Source organism: Vombatus ursinus, unplaced genomic scaffold (genome assembly GCF_900497805.2).
Source record: "Vombatus ursinus unplaced genomic scaffold, bare-nosed wombat genome assembly UNPS02014818.1, whole genome shotgun sequence".
Classification (NCBI taxonomy): domain Eukaryota; kingdom Metazoa; phylum Chordata; class Mammalia; order Diprotodontia; family Vombatidae; genus Vombatus; species Vombatus ursinus.
In genome coordinates, this window is record NW_020954596.1 from 16,736,023 (window position 1) to 16,758,952 (window position 22,930).

Here is a 22,930-nt window from a genome sequence, read left to right on the forward strand (position 1 = left end):
CTTCCTTCCTTCCTTCCTTCCTTCCTTCCTTCCTTCCTTCCTTCCTTCCTTCCTTCCTTCCTTCCTTCCTTCTTCCCTCCCTTCCTTCCTTCTTTCCTTCTTCCTTTTCTCTTTTCCTTCTCTCCTCTTTCTTTTTCTTTCTTTTCCTTTTCTCTTTTTTCTGTCTCTTTCTGACTTTCTTTTTCTTGCTTTTTCTTTCTCTTTCTCTCTTTCTCTTGCTTTTTTTCTTTCTCTTTTACTTCAATTCATGCAACATCTTCTAAAGCATGTAGGAGTGTTGCTTTTTGTATGTGAGGACACACAAGGTGGAAATCACAGATATTTTGGAAATCCTAAAATAACAGAGCCCAGAGTTGGTCAAGCATCTCAGCTCAGGGTACAAAGTATAAAGAAGGTTCACTTTCCTTCCTCGGTAGCAGACAGTATCACTACAGGAGTCTTCCTACAGCCTTAAATAATGTGGTTTTTTAAACTGAACTCAACATAAAAACAAACGTTTATTAAGAGAACAAAGGTACCCTGCAAGAAACTGGTTTTCTTTCTTGCCAGGATAAGGACATGGTGGGTAATTGCAATGTTGAGACAAGGAGAGCTTCCTTGTTTCCTCTTGTCTGAGGGGAACATAGCATTTGGCTGTGAGGAAAAATGACATCAGCAAGTAAGAAAGCCCAGGCACCCTGGTGGAAAGGCCCACTGGCACATACCAGGCCAACAAAGACTGCGCTCACTTGGCAGAGTGAGGCTGGCACTCACCACCGCTGCAGGGGAGGAGAATGAGGAGGATGGGGATGAGGATGGTGACAGCTCAGTTTTCTATAGTGCTTTATGGTTTACTCCATTCCTGGGATTAGCCACTTGGCAAACACCCATATGTTCACTTTGGGGGAAGGGAAGGAGAAGGACAATCAAGCCAGAAAGAGAAATAATTATGAAGAGAAAAGCTATTTCTATCTGTCCCCCATCCCCCTCATCAGGAGCTGACTCTGGGACAATTAGGATCATAGCTTTAGAGCTGGATGGAATCTGGAAGGTCATGAAGCCCCACCCCCTCATCTTCAGGATGACAAAAGGTTCCATGACTTGCCCAAATGAATCCTCTTCTTCCAGACACCAGCTTCAGTGCTCTAACCACAGCACCATCCTGTCTCTCAAAGCCTCCAACTTTCTTTTCTCCAAGGGAGGAACAAATCAGAACTTTAGGTCTTCAGCAGGAGCAGGGGTTAACCAGCAGGGCGTGCTCAGGACAAACCACCCAACCGGAGCCAAGGAGCAAGACCCAAAGGGGCCATTCTCATTGCATGTCTCACCTGGGGCCATAGATGAACTAGTGGGTTGTTAGAAGCTTTCCCAAGGGCAAGGAAAAGACATGGTTCAGGGGGAATATTAGTCAGCAGCCTAGCATGTGCCTTTCTCTTTGCAGCTCTCTTCAGCATCCTTCCATGCTAGGTTTAATTGTGGGATTTTTAGTCAGCAGTTGGAAAGGCAATAATCTCAGCGGCTGCTGAAGGATGTGGAGATCCACCCTCCTTTTTTCTGCTTTTCTTGTACCTTTCCAAATCAGGAATCTTATTTTCCTGTGTGTAAACTGCCTTGTTTTGACAACATAGAATCATGGGATAAGAGATTTGGAGCTGGAAGGGACCTCAGAGGCAATGTAGGCCATTTTACATATGAGGAAATAAAGGTCCCAGGAGGTTTAGGACCTTTGGCAAGTAATTTCTTCTCTCCGGGCCTCAGTTTTCTCATCAGTAAAATGAGTGAGTTGGATAAGATAACTCCCAGTCTCAACCATCTATGATTTGAATATTTGTAATACCTTGGCTTCAAAGATACTACAAGACCTACCAGCAGAAGCCCTGGATTTCCAGGTCCAGAGACCTGTTTTCAAGTTCAGTGTTTGAGAATAATTCTCTGTGACCTTAGACAAAGCACTTTACTCTCCTGATCTTCTGCTCTTCCTCCATCAAATAGGAATAATAACACCTGTCTTACCTACCTCACAGAGTTATTAGGAGGATCAAACAGGGTAACATAAAGCACATCATTTTAATTACTTATACATTAATAATAATTGAATATCCTAATATCTGTTTGACAGCAAGGTATACAGTTAATATTCCATTATATTCATGTATCAAGACTTGTTAGATAATTCATTCAACAGCAAGCATCTACTTCATTTCTGGTTCTTTGGTACAAAAAAAAGTGCTGCTAAAATATTTTGGTATATATGTAGCCTTTTTATCATTGATTTCCTTGGGCATTTGGTGATTAATTTCCATAGGGAGCTAGCTGATACAGTAGATAGAGTGCTGGACCTGAAATGAAAAAGACACGAATTCAAATCTTCTCTGAGACAGCTTCTAGCAATGGGACTCTGGACAAGTCGGTTAACCTCTCTTTGCTTCACTTTGCAGATCTTTAAAATTGTAGTTGAGTTGTTGTTCGGTTGTGTCCATCTCTTCATGACCCCATTTGGGGTTTTCTTGTCAAAGATACTGGAGTAGTTTGCCATTTCCTTCTCCAGGTAATTTTATAGATGAGGAAACTGAGGCAAATAGGGTTAAGTGCCTTTCCCAGGGTCACAGAGCTAGTAAGTGTCTGAGGCCAGATTTGAACTCAGGAAGGTAAGTCTTTCTGAGCACTCTATTCACTACACCACCTAGTACTGTAAAACGGAGATAATAATAACACATGCTTCTCAGGGTTGTTATGAAGATCAAATAAGAAAAGATTTGTAAAATGCTTGGCAAATCTTAAAATACTATGTAATGTAGAAGTAGTAATAGTAATAGGATATTCCTAGCAATTGGTGCTCTGGGTCAAAGAGCATGAACTCAGGTGGTTTAAGGAAAGAATTGTTCTTCACCTTCACCCACACTAGGAAGACTGTGGAATCTGAGGGTCCCTGAAGCCATTGGTGGCAATGAATTCTCATCATCACTCATCATCATGGTCACATACTAGAATGAATCTATTCTGTACTAAGGTGGATACACCTTAGTGCAAATAATAACCACACCACTGTGCCAATAATAACTCACCCAGGCTATCTCAACCTGTGTGAAAATTTGTTTATATCTTTTCTTAAATCTCTTAGTTCTTTTATCATTTTCTGAGTAGCAAGGCAACACGCAGACTGCCCATCACTTACCCTCAATACATAATAGGACCACCTTTTCTGTCATATTTATCATTACACATATGTAGTATTTTAAGATTTAAAACTATTTCCCTCATGGTAACCATGCTAGTTAGGGAGTGAATATGTTTTTACATGACCATTTTACAGATGACAAAACTGAGGATCTGAAGAGTAAAATGACTTATCTAAGGTCTCAAAGTGAATTAGTATTAGAGTTTATAGAGTAATCATCCACTCCCCATGCCAGTGGTGCTTGTGTACTGCTTTTGAAGAACGGGAAGACACAGACAGAGGTTTATCTGTTGCTCAGTTGTGAAGTCTGGCTGTCCCCATGCCTGGAATGCTCTCTGTCCTCATTTGTACTTCCTGGCTTCCCTGGCTTCTTTTAAGTCCCAGCTAAAATCCCAGCTTCTCCAAGAAGCCTTTCCCAGTCCATCTTAATTCTAGTGCCTTCCTTCTGTTAATTATTTCCTATATATACTGTGTCTAGCTTGTTTGTACACAGCTGTTTGCATGTCGTCTCTCTCATTAGGCTGTGAGCTTCCTGGGAGTAAGGACTGTCTTTTGCCTCTCTTTTTATCGCCAGTGCTTAGCACAGTGCCTGGCACATAGCAGGTGCTTAATACATGTTTTTTGATTGACTGATCTTCCTACATGGAAAATCTCCCATCTCCAAACTGCATCTGCTTACTGACTGACTTCTGAGCTGCTGCAGATCCTAAATACATACAGCAGAACTGAAAATTAAAAGGGCCATTATCACTTTGTCCATTTAGTTATAGCTTTCCTTATGCACAAATTTGATCTTATTATTCTTCTCATGCTCAAAACAACATAGATCCCCACTTCTGTCTCCACATAATTTCCTTGGCCCTTCAAGGCTCTCCATAATCTAGCACCTTCCCAATTATATGTATTTTACCATCTGGAGTATTTGAAGGTCTCCATATATTCTGTGTGCTTTTCCACATGAAGCAGGATGGTGGAATAGGGGTTGGGGGTTATAGTAATCATTTCTAAGGTCCCTTCTAGCTCTAACATTCTATGATCTATGTACTAAAACTCCTTTCAGAATTGGCATTCTCTGTTCCGTATTTAAGGGTCCTCCAAGCTCTGACTGTTGATGTTCTGTGTTCTAAGGCCCCTTCCACCTCTAGCATTTTATGTTCTATGAAATGTTATTTTATGTGATTCTGACTTTTGAGTACAATGTTCAGAGAAGGGATCGACTAGTATGATCTCAGACAGTGAATGAGGAAGCCTTTATTTGCATGGTTGTGGGGAGAAACATGTCTTAGCTGCTGATTTTTTAATGTAGTGATCACTTGATGATACTCCATCATTGAACTGAAGAGTTGCAATCTTTCTGACTCTTCAGATTAAGGTGAGTTAAATAAACATTTGTTAGCTTCCTTCCCCAGTGACATTATCTCATTTTTTTTTCTTTTCTTCAGAGTGACCGACTACTCATTAAAGGAGGAAGAATTATCAATGATGACCAGTCCTTCTATGCAGACCTCTACTTGGAAGATGGACTTATAAAGTTGGTTGGCCAAAACATAATACTTTGAATACTTTTCTGATTTAGTTCAGTGGTGTATATGTTTATGTATGTGTATTCTATACTATATATTACTATGCATATAGTAATGCATGTTATATGTATGTATATATATATGTATTTATTCTGGAATTCTACCTAAGTAGTATATATATACATATATATGTTTATATACACTTATATATACACCTATATGTGTATGTATTTATACATATATGTATATATGTGAACATGTATATATGCTTATATATGTATGTATATATTCATATACGTGGATATGAGTATGTATATACAACTATATATTTTTACTTAGATGACTATTCAGATGAGTGCTTATATAGATTTTTCTGCTGATATTAGAAATACAGAATGATACAGGAAAATGTTCTTTGGGGTGGAATGTAGTTGTTATTATTTATGAGATTGGCTATTGGATTTGTAGGGTATAAAAAAAGTAAGATTCCACACTGGACAATTTGATCAGAGTAGAAGTTGTGACTGTCTATCTCTCTCTAATCTTTATGTTTTTGATTTTTTTATCCTTTCATTAGCATCCAAAGACCACTGGGGTAATTCAGAGCTATTGAGTGGTGATTGGTGCAGGGTAATGTGATGTCCAGTTGGTTCTTTCATATGCATATCAGGAAAAATTAAAGATTCACCAGTGTTTTTAACAGCATGAATGGACGTCTCTTAGCTATTGATTCTATAGGAACTGTAGTTGGTGTCCAAGGGGTGGAATTTGCTGGTCTATATTTGACCAGGAAGGGACCAAGAATTACCCTGGGATCTAAATGAGCAGGAAAAAAAAAGTAGTGTCCATGTGGGGTCCAAGTCAGAGATATCAGCACGAGGGCATTTCCTATATTGGGGTATTCCATGACAACTCAAGAGAAAGAACAGGTTGCATCAAAGGGGGTCAAATTAGTGAATATTTATTGAATGCCTGCTAGATGTTGGGCATGGTGCTAGAAGCTGAGGTGTATATAAGGGTGGATTTTATATTGTTATCACTCTATAGAAGTTTACAATCTGAGGATAAAAGGCATGTGTACAAGTAAGTATATTGTAAAATGGAGTGTCTGAGACATATAGAGCAAGAGCAGGCAATGGGATAAGGCTAGTAAGGAAAATTAGAAGTAGTTCAATTGTTTTCAGTAATGTGGAACTCTTCATGATCCCATTTGGAGTTTTCTTGGCAAAGATCCTGGAGGGGTTTGCCATCTCCTTCCTTAGGCAAACCCTGGACCAATATCAATCAATCCATCATTCAAGTATTAAATGCCTACTATGTGCCAGGTACTGTACTGACATAGTAGAATTATCTCCTTGTAATGACCAGCCAACCTTGTATCAATGATTCAGATGAAATATTGAGACTTTGGGGTGCTTTGGCCCTTCTCTAACTAAACTCCATTCTTCTAAGCAAATGAGATAATATTTGATAATCAAATTGAATAATATTTTTAAAGTGCTTAGCACAGTGCCTGGCACATAGTAAGCACAACAAATGCTTATTCCCTTTTATATCCCCTTGGCTCCCTTTCACTCCTTCCCCTTTCCTTTTTTTCCCTCTGTCTCCCTTTCCCTTTCCCCGACCATTCCCTATATCTAGTAAAGTAGCTTAGCTAGGCTCTGGAAGCAAAATAATTTCTTCATATTTATTCACTGCCAAAGCAAGGCGGGGGGAAGGGAAAGGAAAGAGAAAAGGAATCAAGGAAATGAAAGCCCAAGGCCTTAAATCACATTCGGATCTGATGCCCTCTTGAGCGCTATTTGAGGTGCTGGCATCGAGACACGATGCCCATCTGAGAGTGGTCTTGGCGGACAGAGTAGTGGAGTTTTGGCAGGATCAAGATTCAGGGCCCATTCCCAGTCTTCATTCATTCATGGATACCTGTGTATTCCTCTGGGCTTTGGAACCTACTCACTTCCTTTCAGGATTCCCTGTATCTCTGGCTAAGCTGCTAATCTGGATCTCTGGATCAAGCTAGATGACCTGCTAGAATATTGTAAATAGCCGTGTGGGGACTCCATTCCCACAGTCATCACCTGAATAGAGGAAGTCTTATGACTCAGCTGGGCAGCTCAGCTGTAATAGCTTCCCTAAAGATCTGCCCACCTTTACTCTCCACTTGCTAATCCATACTTCATGCCTCTCATAGAATAATCTTTTGTAGACAGAGCTGGTCACTTTAATCCTTTACAATGCAGCTAGTTGATGTAGTAGAGCTACAGGCCTGAAGTCAGGAAAACTCCTCTTCCTGAGTTCAAATCTAGCCTCAGACTCTTACTAGCTGTTTGACCCTGGGCAAGTCACTTAACCCTGTTTGCTTCAGTTTCCTCATCTGTAAATAAGCTAAAGAAGGAAATGGCAAACCCCTCCACTATCTTTGCTGAGAAAACCCCAAATGGAATCACGAAGAGTTGGACCTGGCTGAAAAAAATTGAACCATTGCCAGCAGAGAAAAGTTAAAACTCATGTCATTCAATTAACATCAGTCCCCTCAGTGATAACCACCGGCCCATTGGCCTCATAGGCATCACCCCAGGGTTGTTGGAGAATCAAGCAAAATAATGGATATAAGAGCAGTTTTTAAAAACTTTAAAACATGTGATCTATTATAATGATGTGAACTGTTTAGGACACCATTAACAATTCAATTTAATTGTTTGTTTAATTAATTAATTAATTCAGTCATTTAATAGATTAAACAAAGAGATCCATTTATCTATTTGTTGAGTACCTATTACTATATATAAAACTCTGTGCTAGTTGTTATGTGAAATACAAGGGAGGATGAGGCAGGGCCTCTTTCTTTTAGGAGAGTAGCTCACATGCCTATACAAATAACTCTAAGTCCATATGAGAAGCTCCATATAATCTGAAATTCAAAGAATGTCCTCATTCTTTTTTTTTTTTGCTTTCTCTTTAATTTTTTATTTTTAATAGTATCTTATTTTTACCAATTACTTATCAAGACAATTTTTAGCATTCTTTTTTTTTTATCCTTTTTGGTGAGACAATAGGGGTTAAGTGAATTGCCCAGGGTCACACAGCTAGTAAGTGTCATGTGTCTAAGACCAGATTTGAGCTCAAGTCTTCCTGACTCCAAGGCCGGAGCTCTATCCACTGTACCACCTAACATTCATTTTTACAAGATTCCGAGTTCCACATTTTTCTTCCACTCTCCCTCTCCTCTCCCTAAAATGGTAGGCAATTTGATATAGGTTATACATGTGCTATCATGTGAAACACATTTCCATATTAGCCACAGTTGTAAAAAAAGCAACAGATCAAAAGGAAAAAAATGAAAAAGAGTGAAAAAATGTACTTCAATCTGCATTCAGAATCAATCAGTTCTTTATCTGAATGTGGATAGCATTTTCCTTCACGAGTCCTTTGTACTTGTCTTGAATCATTGCATTGCTGAGAAGAGCTGAGTCATTCATAGTTGATCATTACACAATGTAGCTGATACTATATAGTGTTTTCCTGGTTCTGCTCATTTAACTTTGCATCAGTTTATATACATCTTCCCAGGTTTGCCCGAAATCTACCTGATCATCATTTCTTACAATATTTCTAACAATAATGTTCCATTATATTAATATACCACATCTTGTTCAGGCATTCCCCAATTGTTGGGCATCCCCTCAATTTCCAATTCTTTGCCACCACAAAAAGAGCTGCTATAAATAGTTTTGTGCATGTAGGTCCTTTTCCCTTTTTTATGATCTCTTTGGAATACAGACTTAGCAGTGGTATTGCTGGATCAAAGAGTATGCATAGTTTGCTCTTTGGGCATAGTTCCAATTTGCTCTCCAGAATGGTTAGATCAGTTCACAACTCCACCAACAATGCATTAGTGTCCCAAATTTCCCACATCCTCTCCAACTTTATAATTTTCCTTTTTTGTCATATTAGCCAATCTGATAGGTGTAAGGTTGTACCTCAGAATTGTTTTGATTTGAATTTCTTTAAAGTTATTTAGAATACTTCTTCTTATGCCTATAGATAGTTTTGATTTCTCATCTGAAAACTGCCTGTTCATACCTTTTGACCATTTATCAGTTGGGGAGTGGCTTATATTCTTAGAAATTTGACTCATTCTCTATATATTTGAGAAATGAGGCCTTTATCAGAGATACTTGCTGTGAAGATTGTTTCCTATCTTTCTGCTTCCCTTCTAATCTTGGTTGCATTAGTTTTGTTTGTACAGAAGCTTTTTAATTTAATATAATCAAACTTATCTGTTTTACATTTTGTAATGCTCTCTATCTCGTTTGGTCAGGAGTTCTTCAAAATTCTTTTTTTGAGTAGAGTCACCAAAGAGGAGAAACAATCTTGTATGAGTTCTCTGAATTCAACAAGACTTCTTGTGAAGGGTGGGGTATTTTTTAAACGATCCTAACTCACTCCCCCAAATTGCCAGGAATTTTTTCTTGGTCTGGGCATTGATGACAGTGATCCCTTTGTGCACTGACACCAGCAGGGTCCAGGTCCAGATGCACCAACTCATTTTTCTTAGCCTCCTCCCAAATGCCCAGAGCAATTCTGAAGGCAATCCATAATTCATGACCAGACTTTCCATCTGGTTCCTAGCTCAGAAGGTCATTGCTCGTTTAGCAACTTTGCTTATTTTGATTGGATTAAAAATGACTCAGAGGCAGGATGACACGTGTTAGTTATGATGAGCTATATTATAGGCAGCTCTCCTTTGCCTTTTTAACTGGGCTTTTCCCCTACTCCTCTCCCAATAGGCATATACTCTCTTCTATGCAAACTGGTTCCTTTATTATCATCTGCATGATATATGCTTGTTCTCTTCTGTCTGCCTTTGTTGACACTGATTCCCTTGGTCTGAATACTTTCCTCTATCTCCTTTTCTTGTCTAAATTCTATATATCTCCCCCTTCTTTTGTTACTCCTTACCTGATTACTCCCAACCCACAAAACCTCCTTCTCTCCTCTAATCTCCTATAGCCCATGTTGTCTGTGCTTGTAGGAAGGAAAGAAGGAAAAAGGAAAGGAAGGAAGGAAGAAAGAAAAAAAAGAAAGGAAGGGGAAAAGGAAGGAGGGAGAGGTGAGGAAAGATTAATTAAGTTCCTACTACATGCCAGGCATTGTGCTATTTGCTTTATAAATATTATTTCATTTGATTTTCACAACAACTCTAAGAAGTAAGTGCTATTATTTTTCTCATTTTACAATTGAGTAGACTGATGCAAATAAAGGTTAAGTGATTTGGCCAGGGTCACACATCCAGTAAGCATATGAGGCGGAATTCAAACTCAGGTCTTCTTAACTCCCACCTAGCTGCCTAAAATTTGCAAAGCATTTTATAAATATATTTTCTTTGATTCTCAAACAACCCTGGGAGGTAAGTGCTTTTATTATCTCTGTTTTACAGTTGAGGAAACTGAGGCAGGCAGAGGTTAAGTGATTTGCCCAGGGTCATATAGCTAGTAAGTATATGAACCAAATTTGATCTCAGGTCTTCCTGACCCCATGCCCAGGGCTCTATACGAGGTGTCTCCTGGCTTTGGCACTTGGAGTCATAGAACCTAGAGCTGCAATTCATCTTAGGGATCACCTCATGCAACCCCTTATTTTATATAATGATGAAACTGAGTCCCAGAGAGGGGAAGTGTCTTGCCCAGGGTCTTATGGGCAGTAAAATAACAGAGCCAGGATCCAAACCTAGGTTCCCTGATTTTGTATCTAGTACTATTTCTACATACTCCATTTGTTTTAAGTATTATCAACCCTATCTCATTTAAACATAAGATTAAAGTTAGAACTAAGTTATATGCTCTTTCTGCAACCCCCATAGTATCTCACACAGTGATGTCTGGGTTGATTTAAAGAAAAAAATTAATAGCTGCTCAAGTACTGAGAGATCAGTAATAATAATAATAAAAATACTACTACTACTATGACTAATAATAATAATAGTTCCCATTTATAGAGCCTCTTTATGATTAAGTTAGATGGTTTTACGGAGCAGTTTCCTTATACCAACCCTCTGAAGTAGGTGGTAGAAATATTATTGTCTCCATTTAATGAATAAAGAAAACAAAGTTCTGAGAGGCTGTGACTTGCTCAAGTTCATACAGCTACTAAGTGGCAAGGCCAGCACTCAAACCCAGTTCTTTTGACCTCCAGCCCCCTATATAATCCACTACACCAATGCTGCTGACTTCTCTCTTTGCATTGAAGAATATGGAATAATATTAAGAACCAACAATAACTTATTTTGATCTAACCACTTCATAGTTATAATTCATATTCATTAGCTCATTTGATCCTCATAACAATACTATGATGTAAATGGAGTTGTTGTTTTTCCCATTTTACATACGAGGAAACTGAGGCTCAGACCAATAAAGTGACTATTATTCTTTCTTTGAAGAAATTTAGTCCCTACCTTGCCAGCTTATGTATTCTGTTCTCACATGGCTCTTGTCAGGGAGAAAAATTATGTGATAATCCTTATTGCAAAAGGGGTGAAGATGAGTACAAATGATACCTTGGTATATATAAAATCCACATGTGCTGATTCTCACTTCTTTCTCTCGTCATCAAGCTGTGCTGCCTACAACTGGCACTATATACTGGGCAAGAGGAAAAGGGAGGTTATATTTTTGTGCATTCTACTTTGCAGATTTGATTTCATGATATTCAGATCCTTGTTACTACCACTTACTAATCTCTCTGTCACTCATTTTCCTTTTTTATCAAATTCATTCCTTTACTCAGTTTTATTCTCCGTCCCAACTCTTGCTATCATCCTCAGTCACTTTAATGTTCATGTTGATGACGTCCCAAAATCTTGGTCTTTCAGGTCATCAAGCATAATTATTGTCTTTCTTTTACCCTTGTCTCCACTTTACTCCTAAAACACACAGCAGGTGGTCAACAAACATTAATCAAGCACCTATCATTTGCAAGGTATTGTGCTAGGCACAGAAAATGTCAAGACAAGATCATTAAAAGAGTCCTTGCCTTAGCGGAGTTTATGTTCTTCTGGGGGATATAATTTACACAATTAAATACAAAATAATGGGGAGGAGGGAGGGAACACCAATTACTGGGGGGATCAGGTAAGCCTCGAAAGAAACCAAGGGTTCTAAGAGGCAGAGGTGAGCAGGAACACATTTCAGGAATAGGGGAGAGCCTATGCAAAAGCACATTGAGGTCAAAACTGTGATTTAGGAAGATTATTTTGGCAGACGTGTGTAGGAAAGATTGGAGAGCAGATAGAATTGAAGCAAAGAGACCCAGTTAGAAGGCAAGTGCCCTAATCTAGATGAGAAGTGAAGAATTGATAAGGGGGTGGCCATGTGAATGGAGAGAAGGAATCAGATGTGGGAGATACTGTGATATTGACAAAACTTGGCAAAGATTGACTATGGGGAAAGCAGTGAAAGCGATGAAAGTGTTGAGGGTAATTACAAGGATAACCTAGTCCTTTGACCATTTGTGTTCTCCTAATCCTCAATTCTGAGTAACCTCCAACATTTGTCTTCTCAACTCCTCCTCCTGAGCTGATGACTAACTGTTGGAGAAAAGTCACAAAACTTTTTGGATGTACTACAGATTCATGTAATCTAGTCTCCTTTGGACATTCCCTGATGAAGTAATCCTTGTATTTATCTCTGAGGGACTCATCACCACCTCCCAACAGTTATTGTAAACCTTCTTCTCTTCCCTCCACACCAAACTCCATTTTGTGTCCTCTTTTCTCAGCAAATTACCTCACCCAATTGACTAAGGCCAATCACCGTGAGTTTCTACACCTCTCCTCCACAACTCAGAATATTCTCTGTATTTTCATCTATTTTGTCCTCCTTTAATTCAATCTCAGGGTAAGGGGACAAACACTTGCTAAGTGCCTACTATCTTCCAGGCATTGTCCTAAGCACGTTACAAATATTATCTCATTTGATCTTCACAACAACCCTGTCATAAAGGTACTATGTTATTATCCTCATTTTATAGTTGAGGAAACCAAGGAAGACAAAGGTTAAGTGGCTTGCCCAGGGTTACACAACTAGTAGATGTCTGGGGCTAGATTTGAACTCAGGTCTTACTAACTCCAGCCCAGAGCTCTATCTACTGCATTGCCTAGGTAAACCCTCTTGCCAAGGCTAAACCATTTACCCCTGTTTTTGTTCTCATTCTTTCTCATTCAATTTAATTTAACAAACATTTATTAACTGCCTACTCTGTCTAATTACTGGGAATACTAAGGAAAAAAATGGGATAGTCTCTGCCTTCAACGGGCTTACATTCTACCGGGGAGAGAGAATCCAATCCAATAAACATTTGTTCAGAACATACATGTGCAAGGTAATAGATTAAGTTGGGCTATACATGCATATTAATAAATGTATTACAAGTATAATACAATGCATTTAAGGGCAGCATTACACATGGTGGATCAAGGAAAGTTTCACATAGGAAGTGGCCTGTGAGGTGAACCTTGAGGGAAGTCAAGAATTTTAAGAGGAGAAGTTGAGGAGGACATGCATTCTAGAAATGGGAGTAGTTCTTGCAAATGCAGAGGTGGGAGACAGAGTGTTGAAATCAAGGAATGGGTAACCCAGTTTGACTGGAATGTAGAATAAATGAGCTTCCTCTTTTCTATTACTCCATATTTTCTAAATTCTAGATACCCTGCCCCAACACATTCTGTCTCGGTTACTCTAAGCCCCCAATGACTAGAATATCACATCCCCTTTTTTGTCCACAGTGTTCTGGGATCATAAGCTTTAAAGCTGGAAAGGAAATTGTTCAATTCCATTATTTTATGGAGTATGAGGTTTTATGGAGTATGGTTAGTGCAACTCCACTATTTTATAAGTGAAGAAATTGGGACCCAAATTGATTAAAGGACCTTCTCAACGTATTATATACTGAGTAACAGAGCTGGGATTGGAACCATGGTGGTCATCTGCAACATTGCAGGGGTTGGACTAGTTGAAAAAAAAAATCCCTTTATCACTGATTCAAAGTGAAGTGAACAGAACCAGGAAAACATTGCACATTGTAACAGCAACATAGTGCAATGATCAACTATCATTGGCTTAGCTCTTCTCAGCAATACAATGATCCAAGACAATTCCAAAAGACTCATGATGGAAAATGCTATTCACTTCCAGATAAAGAGCTGGTGGAGTATGAATGCAGATGGAAGCATAATATTTTCACTTTCTGTATTTTTGTATGTTTTTTTACCTTTTGCAAACTAATTTTTTACAAACTCTTCTCTCACAGCATGACTAATATGGAAACAGGTTTTATGTGATTGCATACATATAACCTATATCAAATTGCTTGTCATCTTAAGGAGAGTTATGAGGGAAGGAGAAAACTTGGATCTCAAAATTTTATAAAAAATTAATGTTAAATATTGTCTTTACATGTAATTGGAAAAAATAAAACTATTTAAAAATTGGAAAAATAATAATAATAAAGTTTCCTGTATCTCTAAGGCTCTATGAGTCTGTGGATTTATATCACAGAGGATACTGAATCCATGGAAAAGTGCCTTAAATATAGAGAATATTCAGTAGTATTTCTTTGAGTTCATCCGGATGATGGAGACATTCCCTAGTAATTTCATCAAAAGCTTTATTGTTGATCAACTGATTTTTGCCTTCAGGATTCTGACATAATCTTTGTTTTTTGCCTTTTAGACAAATAGGAGAAAACTTAATAGTTCCTGGTGGAGTGAAAACTATTGAGGCCAATGGGCGGATGGTTATCCCTGGAGGAATTGATGTCAACACATACTTACAGAAGCCCTACCAGGGAATGACCTCTGTTGATGACTTCTACCAAGGCACCAAAGCAGCACTGGCAGGTGGCACTACCATGATCAGTAAGTACTGATAAATCATTCCTTTGGTGGCTGGGTCTCTGAAGATTCCCTATCTCTTAGCAATTAGGATGTGTAATAGAGAAGTCAGAATCATATTTGATCAATTATGCTCTTTACTACTGCACACAAATATTTACTGGGCAGCTATCATGTAGAAATGTGTAAGTCAGCATGGAGGTGACACAAGGGTATATAAAACAAAGTCCTGTTTTCACATTTCATCTCAGGTTTCTTTTGTTGAAAGGCCATCTTTTATCTTAGATGATTAGGTTTAGCTTTACAGGTTATGCTAATTGAGGATGTGACTCAATCTCTGTTGCTTTTCAGAGAATTATATTCCAGTCCCTTTTTTGAATTCTCATCAATTGGGAATAGTTCTGGCCTATTCAAAATAGTTTTCCTAGCTATTTGAAAACCTTTTCTTTTTATACACACATATGTATATATAAACACATACATATGTATGTACATATGCACTTATATGTATATTTGCATATTTGTATATATGTATATACATAAATGCTATATATATGCTTTATAAAGAAATTCAGGAATTTAACTATGACATTTGTTTGTGATTTAAACTTGGGGTTTTCAAATATACTTGGAATCTTATGGATTCTATTAAGGTATTCTTTGCCCGCTGTATGAAATACTTTTTTTTCATATATTACTTTCCTATATTTTTCCTGCACCATGATTTATAGTTTAACTTTTTTTCCGGGGAAACTTATAACTCAAATAATCTCTGCATATTTTATATTCAAAATGATTTAATCTGGTTACATAGAACTCATATATTTTAACAGTGTTACTGCTTTTTATGTAATACCCGTAAAAATTTTATTCCATATCTATGTTCTTGCATTCTAAACATGTCATTCTGTTTCTCAGAGCTTCTCTGGTTTTGGAATGATTCTGTTTTGTGTTTTCTATATTATGAACTCTTGTTTTTCAGTCATTCCAATCATATCTAATTTTTTTTGCCTCATTTAGGGTTTTCTTGACAAAGATACTGGAGTGGTTTACCATTTCTTTCTCCAGCCCAGTTTACAAATGAGAAAACTGAGACAAATAGGGTTAAGTGAATTGGCCAGGGTCACATAGCTAGTAAGTGTCTGAAGCCTGATTTGAATTCAGGAAGATGAGTTTTTCTGACTCCAGGCCCAGTGCTCCATCCACTCTGCCACCTAGCAGTCCCAGTTAAATAAGTGTGAATTCTAATTTCTCTTAATTTCTTCCTTTAGTACTCTGTTTTCTGCCTTAAATTCTGATTTAGTTTCCATCCTCCTTTTTCTTGTCATTTTTCATTGCATAATTTTTCCTTTTCTGAACAATATTCAGAATTTCTTATTATTCTTCCAATATTTCTGGATACCCTATAGAATTTATCGTCTTGCTATTTATTTTCATTAAAAGTTTTCAGGTTGCTATCCAACACTGACATATTTATTCACTGAGTTATATTCCTTTTTGACTTTCTTTTGGTTCTTTTCTCCATCTTTTTATGAATGTCACTGATGATCTATATGCTGAAGTTATACCTAATCTTTTGTTCTCAATCTCTGTGGTTTCTACACTTTATTTTCTGTTCCCAGTAGCTCCATATGGAATACATACTGTTTAGCTCCTTCTTCATCCATTAGCATCCATTTTAATCTATCCAGACCTTCTCATTCTGAAGATGTGTGGAGATTTGGTTTGATCTCTGCCTTGGAGAAACTTTATTATTAGTCATTTTCCTTTGGGTTTATACCCTCCCATTGCTCCAAGGAAGTCCTTTTTTCTCTGGATAACTTCGTAATTCTAGGTCTCTTTGGCTGCCAGTTTTCCACCATGGGTATGGGTGGTTTACTGTTCTATCTTGATTGCCACTTCTGAAAGGCGACAGGATAGAAGCCACTGCATCAAAAACATGTAATATAGACCTTTGCCCTTTTATCTGGGTACAGTTAGGGGTAGTTTGATCCATTTCACAGCCTTGTTTTGTCATTCCATAAAGCTTTATATTGTGGCCAGGTTTTTCTTGTCTACTTTTCTTCATGTCTAGACCTTTATTAAAAAAAATGGTCACTAATTCTTTGGGAGCCTGTGATTGGTAAAATGTTAATTGTCAACTTTGGGAGAAGGTATAGGAGATCAGCTGGCTACCTTAAATATGTGTCCATTGGTGTAATACTGTCTGGCACCCACTGTGAGCCCAGTATTGATCCTGAGATACTCTAGAGAACACACAGTTGAAGAGGTCTTCACAGGGGGCAGTCCAATGCTGTGCCTTATATTTCCTCCAGGAATTGGTTCTTTCTTTCCACCATTCTGGGGCACACATACAATTTGCCCTGGCAAACTCCAACAATATCTTGAATGCTACTTAGCAGGCCTCAGACCTTTCCTAACATCCAGACTTATGGTTTATCTAACTCATGGATAAACCCTCCTCACATGAGGTAACTAGAGATAATACAGCGTAGTCTCAGAGGGCTATCAGAAATAATAACTGTTTTGTATAATGTTAAATTAATACTACAATGGGATTTCCTGGTGGAAAGATGCCTTAGGCTATGATTTAATCAAAGACTCAGAGTCATAAAATGTGGAGACCTATAGACTGCAAAGCCTAGACTCTTAGCACTAGAAGGGACCTTAGGACATTGAACCTAGAACATTAAAGTTAGAAATAAACTTAGATCATGGAACATAGAAGATTAGAATTGAATTTTAAAAAAATAGTAAAAGGATATAGAGCTGGAAGGTTAAATGGCTTTCCCACTTAAAAAAATTGGTTGTCTACATATACATGCAAATATATGTAAAAAGTCAGACCTGGCCCAATGGAAAATTTTAAAGTAAGCAAAATTGATCTGTTTCCTCTGCCCTTCATTTCAGTTTTCCTCCCTTTCCCCACCCTCACCTGCCTCAGACCTTCTTACAATCATTCCCTTTGCTCTCACCTGGGTGACCATAAGTAGCAACTGATTAATTGGAAAAAGCTTTCCTTGTGCAACAGTTTTTCTAGCAAGACTTGTACTGGATACCTTCTAACGGGGCCCAAAGACCTTGGGAGTCATATTTCTTCCCAGTTTGGGAAGAGAGGAAGCTAATGCAAGATCAAGAATGGAGGACAGACCTTTAGGAAAATAGAAGGGGAAGGGGATAAAAGAAGGGGGGGTGATAGAAGGAAGGGCAGATGAGGGGAAGGGGTATTCAGAATGCACTCCGTCTTGGAGTGAGAGAGGGGTGAGATGAGGAGAAAATTTGGAACTCGTGAATGTTGAAGACTAAAAATAAATAAATTAATAAATGTTTAATATTAAAAAAAGAAACTTCCAAAAAAAAATAAAAAAGAATGGAGGGCAAATTCTTCTCCCCTCCCCCACACTCCTCTCACACCTTGGACAAGGAAGAGAAAGAATGCACAGAGAGGAGGAAGATGGCAGGCCTTCCCCCATGCATGGAACAACAATCAGACTGTGGCTGCAGTGGCCACATTGGTAGTTCCTTTACTCAAACCCAGGTGAAAGGTAAAGGGGCAAGTCTCAAGGTATGTTGGAGTTTCTTGCACAGGTGGCTGGAATACTGAGGGTAAAAAAAAGCAAGGAGGCATTAATGATCCTTACCACCGCTCCCTACTGTAGTTTAGATAGGAGTAATTGATACCTATTTCTAAATCATAAACACCAGTGGCATGCCCTGTTTTGGTTTTTTGTTTGTTTGTTTGTTTGTTTTGTTTTGTTTTGCATTTTCTGGTTTTCCTGTGTTTATGACAGGAGGGTAAAGGACAGATCTAGGATCTACTTCAGAGGAGAGTGACCTTTCCTAATTCAGGGCTTGCATCCCAACTCCCTGCTAGCCCATAGTCAGAGAATTTTCACTAATAGAGGCATAGTTGTAAGCTATTCATGTTTCATAATTTAACTTCCAAGGGCAGAATTGTTAGGAACTTGGGCTTTTTGAAGTCTGTCTAATCAAACCATAAACTCAACATAGTGACCCCTAGTGTTACATACTTGGATATGTACTAGTATCCTCAGGAAATCAAATACTCTATGCTCGTTAAAATGCCTGTCTTCAGAAGGTACCTCATAGACAAAAGGAGAAGACTAATCGGGAATATTGGGTGGCTGGGTGAGGAATCAGGGTATTTTGGTGTCCTTCAAAGTGCACCAACCTGGTGGTTGCTTAGCCTGCTTCTGCCAATGGCTCAACCTTTTAATAATAATGTAAATAATTGTCATAAATAGGACAGCTTATATTTATATCATGCTTTTCAGTTTGAGCATCATTGTGATTCTTAGGTCATAGCATCTGTGTTTCTAGTCTCCTTTTAAAGAAGAGGGAATTGAGTGACTTACCCACCTACACAAAGCTAGTAGGAAGGGGAACTGACCAGAATCCAAGTTTTCTTCTATGAGTTACTCTCAGTTCACAAGGAGATATCAACTGCCTAATCTCTCCATTTGAACCCCAGATATATAGGACCTTGCCACTGATCCAGTGTCAGAAATGAAATTTTGACATGAATTTGAGATTTTTCTGCCAATGCTGACTTGAAAGTAGTATGTATGGTGCATTATTATTTTGCTTTGAATTAGAAGAAATTCTGTGAGAAAGAAGATTCATTCTATTATAATTAGAAAATTATGGAAGCAGAGATGGAAAGGAGCATAGAACACAAGATGCAGGATATTAAAACCAGAAGAAACCTTAGAGGGGCAGCTAGGTGGCACAGTGGGTAGAGCACCAGCCCTGGATTTAGGAGGACCTGAGTTCAAATACAGCCTCAGACACATAACACTTACTAGCTGTGTGACCCAGGGCAAGTCACTTAACCCTATTGCCTAGCCAAAAAAACCCAAAAACAAACAAACAGACGAGACCTTAGAGATTGTCTAATCCAGGTTTTATTTGTTTATTTTTTTAACCTTTTTTGGTGTCATGGAGCCCGTTGGGAAAATGATGAAATCTATGGAAACCTCGGAATATTTGTAAATATACTAAATAAAGTACATAGGATTACAAAGGAAATCAATTATATTGAAATCTAGTATGTAGACTTGGAGACTGAAATCATGTATAGTCTAGAGACAAGTTAGCAAATATGGTCATTTCGAAGTGGTGATCCCCACAAATGATATCTTTAATCTGATATGAAGATATCTGTGACTTCCTTGGTGACAGTTACATTTGTTTCCTCCATTCACAATAGAAGGGAACGTTTAAATTTCAGTTAGAAGTTAATAAAAATTAAAATGTAATTTTTTTTTCCCTATCCAAGTTCATGGACCCTCTGAAATCTGTTGGTGGATCACAAATTAATAACCCCTAATCTAATCCAACCTTCTCATTGGATGGAAGGAGATATTTAGTCCCAAAGGAGGGAAATGAATTGTCCCAGATCAAGGAATGAAACTCATGACAGAGCAATACACACAAGCCTTGTACTCCTGGCACGAGGCTCCTTCCACTATAAGACCTGGGTGAAGTCAGGGATAGTATCCAGACAGGCAAGACCTCCCTGTTGTTATTGCCTTTTGCAAGGGGATGGGCCTACTCAGCTAATCTTCCTAATAGCAACCTACCAGCTATAGCAACAAGGCCTTGCTTGTACCTCATGAATATTGATGTCGCCATTGCTATCACCACCTGTTGGTAGGAAGGCTGCAAGGGAAAGGATTGGGACTGTTTTGCATACAGCCAAATAAGGGCGTGATTGAACTGAGTGAAGGGAGTAATTGCAATCCTTTTATCATTTAATCATCTTAAGGAAAACTGTTGATGAGTATGTGGGTCTGTGTTTGTACACACAGTGCTTGCTTCACACTGTACTTTGTCTAAGTCAGCACAGCAAATACAGTGGCATGGAAAGCCCTAAAAATGGGGCTGCTGCAGTAAATACACATCAGGGGAGCCATGATAGAAAAAGGAAATTTCAGTCTCTGAGAATTTTAGGCATCCTGGGGATGCAAACCATAATGTCAGCTAGACACCTTGACTTCCGAGTCTGTTGGCTTATTTGAATATAGTTGGTTTCATTTATTACTAAAAAGCTTTTGACAAAAGAGAAAGGTTTCAAACATCTCACATGGGACTCTTGGGGCTTTCTCTACTTGTGTTGATCATCAAAAGAGTTCATGTTCTCTCTCCTTCTATGTGATATCTTGCAGTCAAAAGTCCAGTAAAACATAATTTGCTCGACACGACATTAGTTTTGTTTTCTGACTCTAGGACTATAAAATAATTTCACTGTGGTATCAATGAGCAATTTTTTTTTCATTATATTGAAATGTGTTCTTTGTACTAAACAAAGTATATCAAAACTTGTGTTTGGGGAAAGAAAAGAACAAGAGACAATTTCATGGTAGCTGCTTCTGTAGAGCTTTCTGTTCTGATGGCTAATTGTTATTAGATAAGATTTTGCTAGAATTAGGCCTAGTAACATATACGGTTTTGCATTTTACCAATTATTTTACATTGGGGAAATCAGCCTCGGAAAATGAATTTTTCCTAGGTTTATGAGCCTTATTTAAAGCTGAAGCAATTACTTCAACAGTCAGTCCTAAGCATGGAAAGCCAGTTGGAAACTGAAACATGATTATGTTGATTGCTCTTTCCTTAAGGTGAACATTAGCCATGGTCTTTTAATTGTGACGTCTGATACTTTCAGACACACTAGATCTGACAGTGTAAAACAAAGAGATGGCAATCCTCAACCTATGAGTAGCTGTAGCTATGAGGTCACTCCTTCCCTGTCCACTGCTCCTGGTACTACAGTCACACACAGAGAAAGTAACTTCTTCTCAGTCAGTAATTTAGTGTTGCAGAGAAGCCAGTCTCAACCCCACTAGGATTGATTGATTGCATTATTTCAGGGAAATGAAAAGTCTGTCTGTGTCCATAGAGGCCCTACACCATTATTTCAGAAAGTTGCCTTATTTTGGCTCAGATGATATGGGCAGAAATAGTCTCTAAAGACCTTTATGTTGCTATTGAAAGGAAAAAAAGGAAGGAAAAATGGGAGGCAAAGAAGAAAGAAGAAAGGAAGGAAGGAAGAAAATGAAAGGAAGGAAGAGAAGGAAGAAAATGGCAACTAGGTGATATAGTAGATAGAGCACTGGTCCTGGAGTAAGGAAGAGCGGAATTCGAACATGGCCTTAGATACTTACTATCTGTGTGACCTTGGATGAATCACTTAACCACTCTCTGCCTCACTTTCCTCATCTGTAAAATAGGGGTGCTGAGATTAAACAAATAACATTTGTATAGTACTTTTTGCAAGCCTTAAAGCTCTATATAAATGCAGGATATTAGAATTATTTTTATTATTATTAAAAAGATAGTCCCTTGACTATCTTCTTACCCAAAGAGAAACTAGATTGTTATAACATTTTAAAATTTTATTTTTTGTCAAAACTTTTTATTACCTTAATAGTTAATATAGTAAAATCTCCTTAACTTGGAATAATGGTCCAATAGAGGCAGCGAATTAATAATTATACTTACTGAAATGCCTGTGTTAAAGAATATTTGTAAAAAACATGTTAGTTTGAATTAAATCAGTTACATATAAATAGAAGAACACTGTTCAAAAGACAGTTTTGCTACTAACTTGCTATGCCATCTGGAACAAGTCACTTTACTTCCCTGAGCCTTAGTTTCTTTTTTGTTGTTCAATTTCAGTTGTTTCAGACTCTTCATGATCCCATTTGGGGTTTTCTTAGCAAAGATATTGGAGTGGTTTGCCATTTCCTTCTCCAGTTCATTTTACAGATGAGGAAACTGAGGCAAACAGGGTTAGGTGTCTTTCCCAGGGTCACACAGCTAGTAAGTGTCTGAGGACAGATTTGAACTCAGGAAGTTGAGTCTTCCTGACTCCAGGCCCAGTTCTCTATCCACTGCATCACCTAGCTACAAAATGAAAGGTGAAGATTTGATGTAGGTTGGCTCCTTCCAGTTCTGACTGTGTGTGTTCTAAGAACTCTTCTGGCTCCAACATTAGATATTTTCTATTTTGATGTCCCTTTTTGCTCTAGCAGTTTATGATCTTCCCCTACTGGGCATTACCACTCATCACTGTCAAATATGTCATGTAGATTAAACTAAGATATGAAATATTAAGAAATAGAATAAGGTTGGTTCATCAAACAATTATGATTTCCGATTAAATGAAATCATGTTGTTCTTACTCTAGAATTACCAGGCAGCTGGTGGTACAGTGGATGGAGCTCTAGGTCTGGAGTTAGGAAGTCCTGAGTTCAAATCAGGCCTCAGATACTTGCTAGTTGTGATAACCCTGGGAAAGTCACTTAGTCCCTGTTTCCTTCAATTTCCTTAATC

The 22,930-nt window shown here is 38.2% G+C and overlaps 1 protein-coding gene across 1 annotated transcript in view; it reads left to right on the forward strand.

Annotated features, from left to right (window-relative positions):
- CRMP1 (collapsin response mediator protein 1) overlaps positions 1-22,930 on the forward strand; it is a 78,001-nt gene that overhangs the window by 23,666 nt on the left and 31,405 nt on the right. The window contains exons 2-3 of the mRNA XM_027836487.1: positions 4,600-4,688; positions 14,412-14,596. Of these exons, the coding sequence (XP_027692288.1) occupies positions 4,600-4,688; positions 14,412-14,596 (274 nt within the window). The remainder of the gene's footprint in view (positions 1-4,599; positions 4,689-14,411; positions 14,597-22,930) is intronic.